The sequence below is a fragment of the Sinocyclocheilus anshuiensis genome, unplaced genomic scaffold (assembly GCF_001515605.1).
Source record: "Sinocyclocheilus anshuiensis isolate Anshui unplaced genomic scaffold, SAMN03320099.WGS_v1.1 scaffold877, whole genome shotgun sequence".
Lineage (NCBI taxonomy): Eukaryota > Metazoa > Chordata > Actinopteri > Cypriniformes > Cyprinidae > Sinocyclocheilus > Sinocyclocheilus anshuiensis.
Genome location: NW_015557181.1, coordinates 605419 through 624319, shown reverse-complemented (window position 1 = coordinate 624319; position 18901 = coordinate 605419). Strand labels below are relative to the sequence as shown.

The window sequence follows — 18901 nt, the reverse complement described above, 5'->3', positions numbered from 1 at the left end:
TATATATATATTTATATCCCTGAGGATTTACTTCCTCAGGGATGTTTTAACTACATTTTTTATGTCAAAGGGGAGCATGAAGCTTGGATCGCAAAATGTATTAACATTATATTTACATGGCCATTCTATACTGCGAATTTAGTCAAAGGTAAATGGTATGACAAACAATAGGATTTCTAGAAAGAAAATCTTGAAAGGACACAGAAGAAAAAAAATCATACGGATTTGAAGTAACATAAGGGGGAGACAATGATGATGATAGAAATTTCATTTTTGGCAAAACAAATATGCATAGTTTAGGGCAAGCATAGCACATCATTACAACAAGTGCTTATATATAGGCCTATAGGCTTGTTGATGTAAACAGTTACGCTTATAATAGTTATAAACTTATCATAGTTCTTCATTATTAGCACCACCTGCAGTATCCTAACTATGATTTATCAGAGAAAACTCTGGTTACCATGGTAATTTTAAGTACGGATGATCTCTGTCGGCCCCCAGTGTTTCGGTCGCGTCATTACAGCACTTGAGCCTCGCGACTTGCCGTAGTTTAAACATTAATCACATGTATGAGTTGTCAAGAAGAAACAATAAAGGCTTTTAGGCCGGAGCTGAGAATGCGAGCCATGGGCGATGAATGATGCCGCTGCGAGAGCGAAGTGTCCGGAGGTGACTCACCTGTGCGAACCGGTCGTGTGCCAAGCGCTCAAACGAGTCATGCAGAATAAAGTCCTCGCGTCCAAAGCAGTGCGTAAAGAAGCAGGATACGGATCCGGAATGGAAGAGTAGCTGATACATACACCGGATCCGTGCATGCCATGGGGAACTGCTGGGCTCAATGTTTTGGGCTCTTTAGACGGGAAGCAAACAGGATACAAAGAGGAGGAGGGTGAGTCATTCATGGGGATTGCTATTTAATATGAAAAAAAAAAAAAGGTATCCGTGATCTTTGGCTGCATGATTCGCCGTCTGTCAGGTGCTTTTCATTGGAAAACCATCGAACAGCCAGTGAACAGTTGAAAAACGCTGGATCTTTTTTTTTTTTTTAAACAATTGACTCAAAACAGTTAATACAACTTTACAGTTACATTAAATGCGCAGAATTTGTATAAGTAGAAAGTAACTGATAGCAGTCCCATTAGTGATGTTCATTGCAAGAACGAATCGTTCTTTTAAAATGATTCGTTATAATGATTCATTTGAGTCGATTCGCATTGTGTTTGAGAATCACTTCACTCTGGAAGAATTAAGTGACTCATATTGTGATCAAGTATGTAATTGCACATACTTAGGTATTGTAACATTTACTGAATATATAAAAATAACAAATTCATTTCACAATTTTGAGCGATGATTCGAATCATTTTTTGAAACGAATTGTCCGAATGAACCGATTCGCTTAAATGATTCAGACTTATCAATGCTACTCTAGTTTCCGCATTAGTTGATGTCTGATCTGAGGACCACGCCCAGAGTCCTTTTGTGAATCCGCCCTGGGACGTCAGTTTTGTCATCATGTGTGTATTTGAATTCATATATTAGATCTAAAATAGAACAAGAAACATTTTACACTCAATAGTTTTTAATGTTCTTTGTAGAGTTTTAGATTATGACTAGTATTGTTTTGAGAAGTCTCCATCTGATGCTTCTCAGAATAGAATCTCAGAATCTTCAAGTGATGATCATATTGGACAGTACTGTTACTTAAATCATGTTTTGAAGTATTTTAATACACTCTGCCAGGAGGAAGTGAATGTTAACTTACCTCACATATAACATGCCTGGCCTCATACTGACTATTCCTTTTTTAACATTAGGTCAAAGTACTTCAGAAGCAGCACAGCTGGGGAGCACTATACCATTGAGGTGCAGCCATCATAATTCATTTAAAACTGAAGATAATCATTTATTTTTTGAAGTATTTTAATACACTCTGCCAGGAGGAAGTGAATGTTAACTTACCTCACATATAACATGCCTGGCCTCATACTGACTATTACTTTTTTTACATTAGGTCAAAGTACTTCAGAAGCAGCACAGCTGGGGAGCACTATACCATTGAGGTGCAGCCATCATAATTAATTTAAAACTGAAGATAATCATTTATTTAAAAAAATAATCTCTGTGCAGTTAGAGTGACTTCTATGCATTTGGTTACAGTTTGAGAACCTTGTGGAGAGCGATGAGGTGAGGACAAACTTACAGAACCACAATCACGATTTTACAATATTCCTCTTTTGCTTAGACGTCAACACTTGTGTCTTCTTTTTCAGGGTGAGAGTTCACAAAGCTGCCCCAGGTATAATATTATTTAGTCTGGATTCTTTTATCCGTATTTTACAGTTGGGTCACTAAACGCCTGACTGGTTTATTAACTGCAGACACCTTAGTTCATATTTGATTTGTGGCAGTTGAAAACTGTGTTTTTTATAGCACTGGAACATTTTCTCCTCATAATCCAATACTAATTTTGCTGCATAATGAACTTTTGAAGACAGTATTATTGGGTCTTGATTTGAGGACAGTGACTTCAATTTTGTTCTATCAATGTGAGTATTGTAAACTGTTTAAACTGTATCCAAGTGTCACTTAAAGGTATAATCCACCCAAAAATGAAATTTCTATTATCATTTACTCCCCCTCATGTTGTTCCACATGACCAAGTTACAACTGTTATTAGTCACGTTCCTCTCAGATCAGCATTTTGATTGGTCGATGGAGACTGTGAACTAAACTCTCTCTCCTGTCATTGGTCCAGACCCGTCAGTGAAGAGGAGATTAATCACTTGAAGGAGCAATGCTACACTGCCATCTCAGACAAACAGGTGCTGATTGACGAGAAGCTGAATGCAGAGGTACAGCAGGTCATCATATGTGAAATAGATCAGTTTCATGTTGACTTTTAAATGGTCAAGTTCAGAACAAGTTGCCACAAAACAATGTTTACCTTTAAGTTAGAGCTTATGTTGAGTTTATGCTTTCATTTGTTGTGTCCCATTGCTTTGTTTTTTCGCCCCTGCTTTTATTTCTGAGTTTAGTTAACCTTCCCTTTCTGTTGTGATTTCTGCCCAGTTAGTGGCAGAAGAGGAGAAGTTAAGGCTAGAAGAGGAGGCTGTTTTTGCAGCTCAGCGCGAGGCAGCGCGGCTCGCTAAGGAACGAAAGCTAAAGGAGGTGAGGCGTTCGCACTGAGCACGCCCAGCCCTTCTATTAACCCCGCCCATTAACCTTCAGCCACACCCCTTTCATTTATGACACGCCTTCAGCTCTGTGTAATAACAGATTCTGATTTTAACAGGAATAGTTACTTGAGTTTGTAAGTTATGCATTGTATATCATGTTTTTTTTTTTGTTAAAATTAGACTCATCTTTGAAATGTGTTATATATAGATTATGACTTGCAATGAATAGTTATAAACAGGATTGAAGGCTCTTAACGTTGGTCCTTCGTCACGTATTGATCAACGTCTTGTGAATAAACTCAGCACTTAATGCAGATACAAGTAAAATCGATCTGCTTCCAAGAAAACCTTCTCCACTTAAAACTAACTAAACAACATGTCTCTTATTTCCTCCTGTTTTATTAGCATTTTTCTTCTTAATTTGCCCTCATGTCCTCTGTTCATTTTTATTTCCTGTTATTTTGCTTTCTACCATGATTTGTGTGTTTGACCATCTGCTAATATTACATTTGGTGTCTGTTTCCCAGTAGGGCACTAAACTTTGGCACAAACAGTTAGAAATAATTTTAGCAATGCATTTTTTTTTTCGAAAATCAGAGCGATAGCATAGTGCTTGGTGAAATATTAGTGGAAGTGAGTCAGTCGTCATTTTTAAAATGTTGTGTTTTCAGGGAAAGCAGCAGCAGCGGCTGCAGAGGACCAAACCCAGATCAGAACCAGAGAGCAATGACCCTCGGCACAAACCGTGAGTTCATTCTACTCTGAAATAAATGTAAATGATATTCAGTGACAAAAAAAAAAAAAAGTATGAGTGTCATTGCATTGCAAACAAATGAAATTGGACTTTTCTTCATAAATAGCATCCTTTTATTTTGAGCTTATATAGAATTTATATTATGTTTGTTATAATATATTTATTTTAGTACCTTTTGTCATGCGCATTTTGTATTATATTATCTATTTGCGATTTTTCTGACAAAAAGTCTGATTGAAATAGTAGTGGAAAATAAATACACCCAGTTTAGCTGTGCTTGTTTGTAGGGCTACACAATTTGGCCAAACTTTTGTGATTTATATTATCAATATGGCTATGAAATAATAGAAACAATAATGATAGTAATAGTAATAATTATTATTGTTATTATTATTTGTACTGACAATACTGTTAATACATCAAAAAAATACTAAAAGACAAAATAAGAAATATCACACTTGTAATATTTTACTGTAAATTAAAAAATGAGTATTTAAGAAAAATAATATAATAATTTAACTTGCATTACAAACACATAGTACATGTTTTTAATGAAATCGCAGCCTTTTGGGATTTGATAATCACACTAAGCCATATCGCAACCTTAGCTTTTCTTTGATTCTTCATGCAGCCCTGGTATACTGTATATATTATTATATGTATTATTTTGTATTGCATAATTTCAAACATATTTTTACTAGTTTCATTAAAGCAGGGTTTCACAAACTGGGGTTCGTGAGGGAACTGCTGGGGGGTTGCGAGTTTATGAAAAGCTAATAAATGTAGATGTTAAATAAAAAATGTAAATAACAGTCAACTTTACTGAAAAAAACATGAAATATTTAGTTGTTTACCTTCATGTCATGTCAACAGAGAACCGTGGATATATGTTGTTAAATTATTAAAATATTAACTTAAAATCTCAGTGGGAAAACATTTTAGGTTGAAGGGGTTCAGCTCACACAAAAATTTAAAGTGTGCTAGTGGTTCTTACTTGTGGTGTTTTTTAATTGTCAGGAATTGATAAAATCACAGTAATGTTGCACCAGAATGATCAGCCGCGTCTGCAGTTTTACTGTAATAAGAGGTTCATAAGACTGTCATGATGTCCACAGTCTCACTACATACATCTATGGTGATAACAGCAGTGTTTTGCAGATGGCTGATGTAACTGTGTGTGTGTGTGTGTGTGTGTGTGTGTGTGTGTTTCTGCAGCAAAGCAAATGCAGAGTTTGAGGTGTACCTGCAGAGTGTGAAGGCTAAATCTGAAGCGTTTCGCAGTAACAGTGAGTTCCCATTAACACATTTCAATTCAAATATTACAGAATACATGGATTTCAATGAAAGAGTATTAATCTCTAAATGCTAAAATATTATCTTTTTTCTGTGTGTGTTTAGGACTCAGCTCTGAGACGAATGTGGTGACCCCGAACACGGAGAGCAGCTGGGACTTCACCAGTAAGACTGATGCCACCTCACTGGACCTGGAGTGGGAGGATGAGGAGGGTGAGTCACTTCACTGAACCTTCTTGCGTTCAGTAATCATTTATTATATGCCAAGTCAAGTCAAAACATGCCAGTTTGAGTTGAGCTTTAAATGCCACTTCCAAGTCAGGTCTGGCTAAGCATTTGTTTTCAACATTTCAGTAACATTTTGCATTATGGTTTCTAGGGCTGCACGATAAATTGAAATGGAATCGAGATCGCGATTCGACAGAAGCTGCGATTGTCATGCGTACCTTTCAGTGAAGCACTGTTCTGTGATCAGCAGTAAATCTCCATCCAAATGCCAGAAGGTGCTCTCGCGCTGAAACTCCAAATATGTCTCGCAGAAGAAACCCAGAAAATGCCTATCGCTGCTTTAATTTTCTGCTGATTACAGAACCGGCATTACTATCAAAATGCGCATGACAATCGCATTCGATTAATCGTGCAGCCCTAATGGTTTCATTTGTTGGGATTGGTGAATTACATTAGTTGACATGTAGAGATGCACCGATCGACTGGCCAGGGACCAGAATTAGCCGATTTTCCGAATGACCGGCCCGGACTGGTGACCGGTGAGAGAACATCTGTAACTTTGTCCAGATTGGGGGAATTGTAATGTTTAATAATTTATGTTTGTTTGTTTATTTTTCATTAAAAAGTATTGATTTTTGTTTGTATATGCCGTCAATTATAGTTTTTAGAAAGAAAATCGAAATCTGCAAAAATCGTTATCGGTAGGTCAAACTTACAAAAAAAAATGGGAAATCGGAATCGGCCAAGAAAATTGCAATTGGTGCATCTTTATTGACATGAACTATAAATGAACAGTACTTATGCAGCATTTATTAATCTTTGTTCACGTCAGGGTTATTATAGTTAACTAAAGCTAAAAGTAAAACCATTGCTTGGAATTAAAAAAAATATATAAATTAACTATTTTCCAAGGCAACATTTCAATTTTTTTTTTTATTTTAACCTGAAGTATTAAAATAAATAAACTAAAACTAATACATAATTAATAAAAACAGTATATACATTTAAAGACAAATAATAAAAATGACCAAAAATACAGCTTACTAACTAAAATTAAAGGGAAAATAAAACCTAAAAATATCTAATTCAAAATATGAATAAAGTCTATTATAGTATATCAGTGATGCTAAAAAACACAGGTTCATGCAAATTTTAACATTTATTAATGAACTTATGAAAGCAGCATTTGTCTTATAACATCAATACAACATGAACAAACAAGAAAAATTAGTGTTTTTCCTCACATTAACAAACATTAATACATTTAGTAAAAATATGGTGTTCATAGTTTATCTACTATATTAAATATTAAATATTACGCATGAGACTTTGTGAACATTTGAAATGTTCTCAGATATTTTAAAGAAAACCTTTGTACAGTTTTTGTAAAAATGTTCTTGCATTATATAAAACCGTAATATTCTGAAGTATTATTACAATTAAAAATAACTATTTTCTATTGTAATATATTTTAAAGTGTAATTTATTCCTGTGATGCAAAGCTGGATTTTCAGCATCATTACTCCAGTGGCATATTAACAGAACCTATGAGGTTAATGTAATTCATAATTTAATTAATACGTGGCATTATACAGGAATGAATCAGATGGGTCCTGCATGGGAGCGTTCCAAAACGGAGGAGGACATTTTACGCGCGGCCCTTCGCCCCGGCGGGAAACAGCTGGACAGCGGCCCCACCTCCACCTCTGAGGACTCCAACGCTCTGGAGTGGGAGAACGACTTTGTCAACGCACATCCAGAGGGCAGCGGTGACCACGGTGATGAAGACTTTGAGGGATTTGTTAATCCAGTACTGGACACACCCACTGAGGAGGCGGGGCAAAAGGCCAGCTCTGACCAACAGGAGAGATAGTTTACAGCAAGAGACAGTGAGACTGCAGCAACTTCAAATGCCTCATTCAGATGCAGTGTAATATGACCACAGACGGTCCAGTTAACCTAATGTAGAAAACTAAATTCATAATTCATAACAAGGAAAATAAGTGCTTCATATGATTTCTACTTTGTCATGGGTTCATGAATATTTCATGACGTTCACATGGGTGTGAATGTCATGAAAATCTGGTCATGACTGATCCCAAAAAATTATATATTTATTTTTTACTATATATACATATATTATTTTTTTTACATTGACATTCTCATTACTGTAATGAAGTCAATGTTTTAATTTGAGATTTATAATTCAAATTGAGTAATTTAATACAAGAATTTCTTACTTTTTAATTTGGCAAAAAATCAATACAATAAATTTAAGCATGATATTTCTCAATTTAAAGGGTTAGTTCTCCCCAAAACGAAAATTGTCGTCATTTACTCACCCTCATGTTGTAGCAAACCTGTAAGAGTTTTTCTTCTGTTTAACAGGAAAAAAAGATATTTTGAAGAATGTTGGTAACCAGTCAGTTGCTGGTAGCCATTCACCTCCATAATATGAAAAAAATACTATGGAAGTCAAAGGCTACGAGCAAGTGTTTGGCTATTCTTTAAAATATCATCTTTTGTGTTCGATTCTTACAGGTTTGGAACGACATGAGGTGCGTAAATAATGACAATTTTCATTTTTGGGTAAACTTTTTTGCCTTTAAATATGGCATATTAGGTTGACATTATGGTAATGAGAATTGGTGGGAAATGAAATCAGTGGTCCACAAAAATTAAAATCTTAAATCTTAATGGACCTAACAAAAGGCTTAATTTTCTTTATGCAATATCTAATTTAATTTGGGATGAAATATGACCTGGTCATGTTCTTGACAGATTTCATGAGATTCACTCCATTAGGTCACAGATTCATTAGGATTTGCGTTCCACAGGTTAATTTGCTCCTGTTTTGAGTTATTAGATGCATCTGTAATTTATATATTAATTTCCGTTTGGTAACTGGGTTGAGTTTTTAAATGAACTCTGGAAATGTCTTGCGTTAATACTTCATGGGATTTAAAAAAATGTTTTAGTTCAGCCTTATTTCAGAAGTTTTCATTGGAGAACTGAATCAAGTGCAATTTTAGAAGATGAGGGAAGTTTCTCAAAAGCCACAGATGTTTTCTAGAACCATCATACATTTTTATTTGTATGGTTATTGTGATAAGTCATCAGACGGACCATCTCTCATTTAACTTGTGACTGTCAGGGAATGAGACACTTGACAGTTTTAAGGGAATGACCTTTTCTCTAAAAATGTATTGCCTCAAGGATAAAATGCATTGGAACACATTTAAGTTCCATAAGTGCTTTTAAATTGGTCACTGTATGTCTGCCTGTATGAGTCTGTGGGTTAAAGGGTTTGTGGTGGATGCTTCTTGGAAACCGCTAGTGAATGAGCCTGTTCTTCACATTCACAACTGCATTTTTGGACAAAATGGGTCTAGAAGAGGGAAAATACTTTGTGGTGAAACAACTGCATTTTTGGACAAAATGGGTCTTGAAGAGGGAAAATACTTGATGGTGAAACATAAATCTTCATATGCTATCTCTGGTTTTGATAATGCGGATGTTATTGAATGAATTAATGCCTAGAAATGATCAGTGATTTGATTTGGGTATCCTCCTAATCTTTCAGGAGCATGTCCAGGTTGTATTTAAAAAAATAAATATTATTTTTCATAAAGAAAATTAAGCATATTTTTTTCCATTGATTTACATTATTTTTATGAAAATTAAGCACATTTTGATCACCAGTTCTTATTACTGTATTTCCAAAACCTATTATTTTCTTTCCTGTAATGTGAAAAAAAAAAAAGTCACTTACAATAACACAAATACAGTAGATCTAAAAAATGTGTATGTGCTTATTATTTCATTTATTGTCGAGGTGAAATATAACCTGGACATGAAAAAAAAAAACTATTTAGGGGTATGAAATTATTTATGGTATGAAATTATTTTTCTATTTGATTTTGGGGTTACATATGACCTGGACAATTTTCTGATGTTCACCCAACAAGCTTAATTGCTAATTGTAATGTAAATTTGTTTTGTTAGAATGATAGAATGATTCATCATTCAGTAAGGAATTAGCTTTATGTCAGTCTCTGAATGCTCATAAAATTGACTCGCCTGCATCTTGTTTCCTCTGTCTGCCTCATACATTGATCCCCATATTTCCCTCAGATTGGAGTCTGAATTCAACCTAATGCTTTTAATGAATGCTGATCTGTATATAATGGATTGTAAAGCAGACACTAAAGGCCTTGAAGAACAGTGGAGACTCGTGTTTGACGAGGCCGAGGTCTGTAATCTAGTAGTGTTGTCTAGAACATCAGTGCACAAGAGCTTCTGTACAGCACAATCATGTCACGTTATTTTCTTATTCTACCAGCACACCTCAAAAGAGACGTATTCATGTCATCTGAATGTAAATTATGTGTGATCAATGCAGTGTTTTTTCTTTATTTTCTCTGTCTTTTGAGTTGATCACGTAACTCGCCCTGTTTGAAGAGTTTGGGAGCACATATGCAAAAATACATGAATGTTTGTCCACTGGTCGGAGTTGAACAGGCCCATGTGATTGTAAATATCATGTGTAGCTATTGTGTGCAATGATGACATTTGTTTTTGTTGGTGTATCTAAATTACTGCAGGGTTAGCAGCAGCTTTAACAGATTCCCAAGTTAATATTTGGGACTATTGATATTATTACCTGGCCTTTTTTTTATATTAGAGCAAGTGTGTATGTTGTGTGAATGGATCAGTAATGGATGTTCTCAATTTAAGGAAAATAAAAAGGATAATGCTGAACATTCCCAGAAAGGGCCTGGAAATCTTCCAAAGCGCTTCCCAACTCTTCAACAGAGCTTTGTTGAACGGTTTTATTTTCGGAGTGTTTGTGAAGAACCTGTCATATTTCAGATAAACTGAATGTAACTACAGTTTTCATAATTCCAATCTACCTTACATAATATTTTGGGTTAGATCTGACTGCTAATAAACAAATAACGTCATTACATCCCATCTGTTTGCTTTTATATGAGGGAAAATTAATTTGATGTAATATGCTGGTCTGTTTTTTGTTTTTTAAAAAAAGTATTTTTTTCTTCTGCGGTTAAAAATGGTAGGCTAATTTAATTTCCTTTTAATATATCTTCACTCTGGTTATATTTGGCTTTCTTTAGGCTGCATTTCAGGCTCTAGTGGGTGTGTTGACATAATACCTTTGACAAACTAGTTTCTTTCAGTTATTTTTAGAGTTTTTCCTGCATATTTTATCCATATTCGTCTCATTTCTTTACCTTGTTAACTAAATTTCACATGCCAGGTATTGTATTATACATTTTGTTTTTCCTGCGTATTCTCATATTGCATTAGTTACATATACAACATCGCATCAAGAAAGGAGTTCTCATCATCTCAGGAGTTTGAAAACAAGTTTGAAACAAATGTGAATTACCACTATTAGGATTCTGCTTTATAACATTTATGAAAACAAATATTATAAATATTATTATAATAGAAAATATATATATATATATAAAAAAATGCCTTTCATGCCTGTTCATTTTGCGCCATGATTACGATCTGGCAGTAATATTTTGACCTCTCATTGATTTTTGTCATAATATGATAAATAGTAGATTTCATACTCAAATCACCAGTGATGTGAATTTGTGAACAGAAACATTTCTCCAGAGGAGCTACACTCAGTGTAATGGCACAAACTAACCTGCAGGTGGCGGTGTACTTCCACAAATGAAATCAATGAATCAAACACACCTGCAGGATGTTAAGAGCTCTGGACATCCCTAGAGTAGCTATGGTATAAAAACTAATTTAAATAATTACAAATAATCAAATATATATAAATAATATAGTTAAGTTAACCACAAAAAAAACACTTTGTTCTACATTTGCATTTAATTCAGATGTGCAATACTTCAATTATAGTATCTAACTCGGTGTAAATTAATTATAGGCAGTTTTTCTGCAGGGTATTGAGGGTTCTCGGTTGGAGGTCATAGAGTTTTCTTTTTTCTTACAAGTGCAGTGATACAGGGATTTTTGTCTCTTTCACAAGATGAAAGCATTAGCCCAGGGGAAAGAGCCTTGAGGTAAAAATAAATTGCTCTTTTTCTCTCCTGTCTGCAGCTCCAACAACACACGCTCAGAAGGGAAACCAAAATGAAGATATACGACACACACACACAGACAGACAGACAGAGATAGAGAGAGAGAGAGAGATTGCCATTAATGCTGTTATTTGATCAATAGCATCATTGTGGTCTAATGAAATGAAACCGACACCAGTTTCAGTAACAGATATTTTATGATCTGTTATTTATTTCTTCCAAATGAAAGTGTACAGCCTCAGATCAGTGCTTGAGGAAGGGAAATGTACCGGTAGAGATAAAAATGTGTTACGCTTTGCTAATTTCCTGTTGTTGAATATGACTAATGATTTAATAGTGATGTGAAAAACTAAGGAACTTGAATGAAGGCCTTCAGTTGCTTTGGTTGGTTTGACATCTATTGTTGAAGACTACAAATTGTTAATCGTACTCAAAAATGAAAATTCTGCCATTCAGACAATATTTACTCACAATTTTATCATTCCAAACACACAGCCTTTTCTTCAGTCATCATGAATGATGTGAGGCAGAAGATATTTAGGAAAGATTTTCAACAAACAACACTCGAAATTTTAACTTACAAGCAGAATGTGCGTTTTGATGTCTTAACTTCTCTTTCTCCTCTTCACTTTAATTCTCTCGTGTTACAATTCCTGGTATAAAATATAAATGTATTACAGTTAAGTTTGGTCAATTGAAAATAAACATTCCCTTTTCTTGATCCTCCTCTGAGATCTTTAGTCAATTATATGGAGAGGAAAATAACAAGCACTGACTGACCTCTCACTGAAAGAAGCTGGCTGGAATACAAAATCGCACTTTGGAGACAAAGAAATCAATAAAGATGTTTTGATGGGTTTATGTGAAGCTGATTTGCTTGGTGTGGCATAAAAGGCGTCCATGAGAGATCTAAACAGACACAGAGTCACAAGAAAGCATACAATGTGTGATGCTGAAATTAATTTTACAGGAATCTAGGGGTGTTTAATAGCCAGTTCATTAGATATTCAAACCCTAATATAGCGATAAGTGGGGTTAAAGGTCAAATTTGGGCAAAAGAACTGAACTTTGAGCGAGTTCTCTCAACCAACCTTTATCTCAAGTGTCACTCATCAGAGTCTACCAAGGAACAACCTGAGAACTTCAATTTTCACCTTATAATAACCACCATCCCATTTCTTCTTAACTGTGAGCAGGATTCAATTTAGCTTTTAACTACTAAAGAAAGTTTTGGTGTTTGGTATACGACAGCCTTTCCTTAGTGTCTAGGTCAATTTACTATGCAATATATAAACTAGCAGAACAATGCACTGGCCTATAGCATTATAAGCCAGCTAACAACAGCAGTTATGGATTTTAAGATAAAGATCATATCTGTTTAATAGATAGCTTGGGGACAAACATGAGATTTAATCCAAAGATAATAAATAGATATTATATTTCTTTTGGATTGTGAAAAGATTTTTCTCTTTTTGTGCCCAATAACTGAGTCGGAGACACTACAGTCAGAGCTGGGTAGATTACTTTGGAATTGTATTCCGTTACTGATTCCAAATTACATGACAAAAATTGTAGTTAGTAACATAATCCATTACATTACACGTTTTAGGTAATGCAATCAGAGTACTTTTTGATTACTTTTAGATTACTTGTTACCTAAATCATTTATCACATTGATTTAAATAGGATAATCTCATACCATACTGATATAAAAATACAAAGAGTAAGAAAATATATTCCATTCGTTGTAATTAATAACATGAATGCATTAAACATTACATTACTTTTGATATGTTAAGGTTTCCCAAACCTGGGTTTGTAAATGAACTGCAGGGGCTTCATGAGTTTAATAAAAAGCTAATAACGAATTAAATCATAAAAATGGAAAATTAAAACAAGTCATTTTAGAAAAAAAAACAAAAAAACAAGCATAACATTTTTTTTTTCATTACTTTACTTCAAGGTTTCCCAAACCTGGGTTTGTAAATGAACTGCAGGGGCTTCATGAGTTTAATGAAAAGCTAATAACGAATTAAATCATAAAAATGGAAAATTAAAACAAGTCATTTTAGAAAAAAAAACAAAAAAACAAGCATAACATTTTTTTTAAATTTGTTTACCTGCATGTCAGGTGATCACTAACCAACACGCAAATGTGATACGTAATTATTAAAATATTTATTTTAAAATCTCAGGGTACTTTACAGTAAATATATACAGTAGGTGAAAGATGTTCAGATGACAAAAACATTTAGGAATGCCTGCATTAGCCTACATGTAAATAAGAAATAACTTGAATTTGTGTAGTCTATTTTAAAATTGTGCATTCTTTGTCTAAATTTCCACAAAACTGAAAGACTTTCTGAATATATATATAAGATGTAGGCTATTTTATTAGAAAGGTAGCCCTACATTTAAACGATGAAAAAGAGGAATTAGGGAGAATCAATAAATTATGAATAATTTATTGCTATTGTGTAAATAATATGTAATCCATATTTTATGTTCTTGTATTATTGATTCACCAGAAGAGGGTGATATGGGTTACTATGTTGGTACCTATAAAAGGTGTAGAAGAACAATTAAATGTGTGCAAACATGTGGCATGCTGGCATTGTTTGCTGCTGACACTTGACTGCTAATAAATCTTTGAAATGTAACTTCTGCGATCTGACTCTTCATGCTTACCTGGACTTCAAACATTACACATTTGGCGACGATGATGGGATAAGGTAAAAGGGTCAGCAGCAAACAATGCCAGCATGCATGCCACATGGTTGCACACATTCAATTGTTCTTCTACACCTTTTATAGGTACCAACATAGTAACCCATAGCGCCCTTTTCTGGTGAATCAATAAGAACACAACACAATAAAGAACACACGATAAAAGGTATCTTTTCCACGTTAATCTGAGTTTTTGTCATTTGGCGTGACATTTATAGCCTGAAAGCAACAACAGATAGTTTACCTCAGATCTTGAAAATAAATTAAAGCAAAGATGTACGTTAAAAAACTGTGAACTCGCTTGAACCAACGAGTGTATACCATAACAAAGATGTATCAGTCACTCGGTATGTACATTTAATGATGTTTAAAAGGTTTAATATTAGAACACAAATTAAGATATTTTTGATGAAATCTGAGAGCTCTCTGACCCTGCATAGACAACAACACAACTGAAATGTTCCCAGATGTTACTACGTTTCTGGGTCTGGGAACATTTCACTTGTGCTGCAGTCTATGCAGGGTCAGAGAGCTCTCCAATTTCATAAAAAATGTGTTAATTTGTGTTCTGAAGATGAACGAAGGTCTTACGGGTTTGGAACGACATGAGGGTGAGTAATTAATGACAGAATTTTCATTTTGGGGTGAACTATCCCTTTAACGGATCTCGTAGGACTCGTGCATTCAGGTGCTGTATTCTTGCCTCAGTTCTTTTTAAAGATTAATCACTATTGATAATGAATTTATGTTCCTCTGAAAATGTGCTGCTGAAGATAAAAGGGTCTGTAATGCTAGAGTAAAGGAGTGGTGTTTGGGCCTTTGGGTTTTTGCTGATGTCTGTGATCTTGTAATAACTAAGATCCATTATAATGTCGGAAGTCAGACATTCTCAGCTTCATTCTCCTTCCCTCAGTTTCATTCTATCGTGTTGGATTAAATATTGATGGGTTCTGAAAATCCAACCTTGTGGATGAGTATGGAGCAGAGCAACTGTGATGGCCGAGATGTTAAAGCGTTGGACTCAAATCCAATGGGGTTCCCCTGCGCAGGTTCAAATCCTGTTTACAGCGAAATTGGATTGGCTCCAGTTAATATTAATGAATGTGCATGCGTGGCGAGTAGTTGGGTTTCCACTGTGCTACGTGACGCGTTCAGAGAGCATTTTAGCTGCAAATGTGGTAAGTAGGCTATCTCTGTATGTGATTTAAGTGATCTGACCACAAATGTTTTAGATCTCATTTCCACCTGTATTTAGCATTGACAACTTGTGATTGGATCACAGAAAAGTAGCCTATGTGATATATAAGCAATATCACACTCGTAGATGTGAGATATGGCTGCATATCGGCACGGCTGTGATTCGGCCGTAGGTAATCACAGCGTGCTGATATACAGCCATATCTCACATCTACGAGTGTGATATTGCGTTTATACAACAGTTCGACGGCACGAGTATGTAAATACATAAACAAAATAACAACTAAACCAAAATGTCACTTTAGAACTAGTAACGAAGGAACGTTGAGTTGCTTCATTGAAAGCTTATTGTATTACTGCATTTAAAGCAGTGTATTATGTATAGTAGACAATGCGAGCGAGATGGACTGAGCGAGTGTGATTACCTGCATCTGATAAAGCATTCATTCTTCAGATCATTCTCATATCACAATAAACATTAGTTTGAATATCTGCTGAGGACAGCCTTATCTTTGTGTAATGTTAACATCCTTATATCTGTTATTTTTATTTTTCAAATTAAAAGTCTTTACTGCTGACTCACTCATAAAAACAGCCTCTTGTCGCCATCTAATGGCGGAACAATATAACTAAAATCACCATCACGAACACGCACTGTTTCTCAATACTAAACACTATTATTAAATACTATTATTTATCTAAAATATTATTTATTGATTAATAATATTTAATAAACAACAACAACAACAGCCAGCAAAAAAGTTTCTAGGCAATTCAGTCAAAAGTACAAAGGCAGCGCTCTGATATACAGCATTGAATTTACATAAACATGAGATTTTGCCAAAACTATCTTCTCTGGAAAAAAATGGGGGGGGGTCATGTAGTGGTCATGTGTAACCACTACAGAGACATTAGTGCCAGCGGTAAATTCCAGAAGATCTAGCTTAGGTGAGGCACTCTCGGGCAGCTTCATGAGCGAAGAACGGCCGCTGACCATCTGGAGTTCACATGTCCAAAAACATTGACGCAAATTTTCAAATAGATGTTATCTTTATTAACAAACTGCATTTTTGAACTATAAACAAGTACATTCTCGCCTGAAAACCTCTTAAAACTACATTCTGTGACACAAAAACCGTAATATTTATAAAATTACACTGGATTTGGGCGTCCGCCGTGACACTCGCTGTAAGAAGTACTGCAAGCGGAGTGATACGAATACAAACTGTGAAACTGCTGTTGGAGTTCTGATATAACTCTTATATCCCACTCTTATCAGCCAATCAGATTTGAGAACCAGAAAGAACTGTTGTACAAAATCTAATAAAAGTAAATTATGATACAATTTTTTAAGTAGCCTATATATTTTATATGTTTGAATTATTGCATGTGCAAAAAAAGTGATTTAAAAATAATAATAATAACAATTTACTTACAAAATATGCTAAACATTTACATTTCTATGCATTTGGCAGACTCTATATTTAACACAATTTGTTAGATTTAAAGAAGCTTCTTTTTTCAAGCACTAATGATGGAAGAAAGAACACCTGTCTGAGAAAAAAAAATCTAAGTGTCCTTACTTGGCAGATGCATTTATGCACTGAATGCATCTAATTGCTTTACCGCATGCCAGCCATCTGCACTGGTTTAGATTTGACTGAGAGATCAGATCCAGTAGGAACGGCACTGGGAGTGTGTGTTGAGTGCATGGCATTATACAAGACTGAAGAGAGTTCAAAGATGAGGGCCATGACATGGAAGCTAAATATAGAACAGACTGCTGAAAATCAAGAGCCTTATTTTTCCTCCCAGAGAGACAGAGAAGTGGAGACAGACAGCTCTCTCTCTCAGGGTCTAAAGGTGAGAAAACAAGAGGAACATTCATCCTGCAGTACAGTCACTATGAACATTAACCAGTATTTATATTTACAGTGTTGGGAAGGTTACTTTGGAAATGTAATAGGTTACAGATTACAAGTTACCCTACTTAAAATGTAATAAGTAGTGTAACTTTTCAATTACTTTATTAAAGTAATGTAACTGATTACATTTGATTACTTTTTGATTACTTTTCTAAATTTCTAATGTTTTCAACTGTTAATAATTTTCAAACATGTAAACCAGGCAGGGTTAAACTTACAATATGTGCTCAACACTGATAACTGTCAGACTTTCGAAATCCTTCATCACTTGAATTAAGATTATAATATTTTCATTTTAAAGGAGACATTGGATGCAAAATATCTTAATTTGCGTATAAATGTGTCTTAGCAGTGTGTGGACACAACCACCTTACAATAATCCCCCAAAAACCTAAACAGTCTCAATTATAAAGCCATTTTGATTTTGGAGTGAATACCAGCACTCTCTTCCACCTTCAATACCACAACTTAGTAACTGTAACTGATTACAATTACTTTTATTTTGTAATTAAATTACGTAATTCCTTTACATGTAACTAGTTACTCCCCAACACTGTATATTTATGAAGTTCAAGGCAAATGCCATCAGCAGGTCGAATTCTCATTCTACAACACTTGAGGGATGTCCTGGTCTCAAAGTCACAGTCCAGGTATTGTTCAAGATTTCAGAGCAGGTTTTATATTTGGGAGTGTAATACTGCAGAAATATATAAGCAGAAGTAAGACCAGTATGGTTGTATATGTCATATATTCTGCACCAGAGAGCGTTAATTGTGTTATCTAGTGAGAGCTGATCACTCTCTTATTGGTTGATTGTTTTAGTCTCAACCAATCAGAGCACTTGAGTACTTATTGATCACAGCTGCTGGTAGAGGAGGTTATAAAGCTCCAGTGGTGGATCAGTGTTTAGGAGACTGATGAAATTCAGTCTTCTTTCTCTTTATTTATCTATTTTTCCTCCCTGCGGTATGGTAATTTAATGTTTGCTTCTTTGTTTGCCCTGCTCTTTGGGGTTTTGTTTTAAGTGGTTAAAGATTGGGCTTCATTTTGGGCTCTCCAGTTTGTGTTTGTGCACCTTTGAGGAAACCGCTTTCATTTGAGGTTGTTACTACACTGAACAAAATTATTCAGTGTAGTTTCTTTTGGAGTTTTTCGCCACCTTATATGACATTCCAGTCTAAATGACCTGAGTGCAGATTGTCCAAAAAGACGTGGTTGCTTGAAAAACGGTGACTTGATCACAGTACACTGTAAAAAATGTAATACGTTTCAACCAAAACTACTGCTTTTTCATATGAAAAGAGAGAAAGAAACATTTGGTTCAATGTAATGTTCAACATATATTCTCCTTCTCTCCCTTAAGAGCCGATTTATTCATGGTTCTTGAGCTCAGATAAACCTGTCTTGGTGTGTGTTTTTCCTCCGCAAAGAAATTTAATCTTGTCCCTTCTTCAAAACTCAATTGAAACCCATATTGTTTACTCTGTTATTGAAATATTTATGCAATCT

At 34.9% G+C, this 18901-nt stretch overlaps 1 protein-coding gene across 3 annotated transcripts; it reads left to right on the top strand.

The window, feature by feature from the left end:
* Window positions 1-590: 590 nt before the first annotated feature.
* On the top strand, window positions 591-7553 carry LOC107678622 (AP-1 complex-associated regulatory protein-like). Of its 3 annotated transcripts, none has more exons than XM_016473967.1 (10): window positions 591-892; window positions 2018-2066; window positions 2164-2190; window positions 2277-2302; window positions 2762-2858; window positions 3076-3174; window positions 3854-3927; window positions 5152-5222; window positions 5335-5442; window positions 7053-7553. In XM_016473967.1, the coding sequence occupies exons 1-10, from the start codon at window positions 822-824 to the stop codon at window positions 7328-7330; spliced, it is 900 nt and encodes a 299-aa protein (XP_016329453.1). In that variant the 5' UTR covers window positions 591-821; the 3' UTR covers window positions 7331-7553. The 3 variants fall into 3 exon arrangements, with proteins under 3 accessions (XP_016329453.1, XP_016329454.1, XP_016329455.1); XM_016473968.1 differs by lacking the exon at window positions 2018-2066 and adding an exon at window positions 1821-1869; XM_016473969.1 differs by lacking the exon at window positions 3076-3174.
* The last annotated feature ends 11348 nt before the right edge of the window (window positions 7554-18901 follow it).

Excerpts from the sequence above, each read along its gene's own strand:
- LOC107678622 (XM_016473967.1), top strand. The coding sequence starts at position 822 with ATGGGGAACTGCTGGGCTCAATGTTTTGGGCTCTTTAGACGGGAAGCA. Across the intron at positions 893-2,017 it reads AGGATACAAAGAGGAGGAGG|GTCAAAGTACTTCAGAAGCA; the intron begins GTGAGTCATTCA and ends TTTTTACATTAG. Across the intron at positions 3,928-5,151 it reads AATGACCCTCGGCACAAACC|CAAAGCAAATGCAGAGTTTG; the intron begins GTGAGTTCATTC and ends GTGTTTCTGCAG.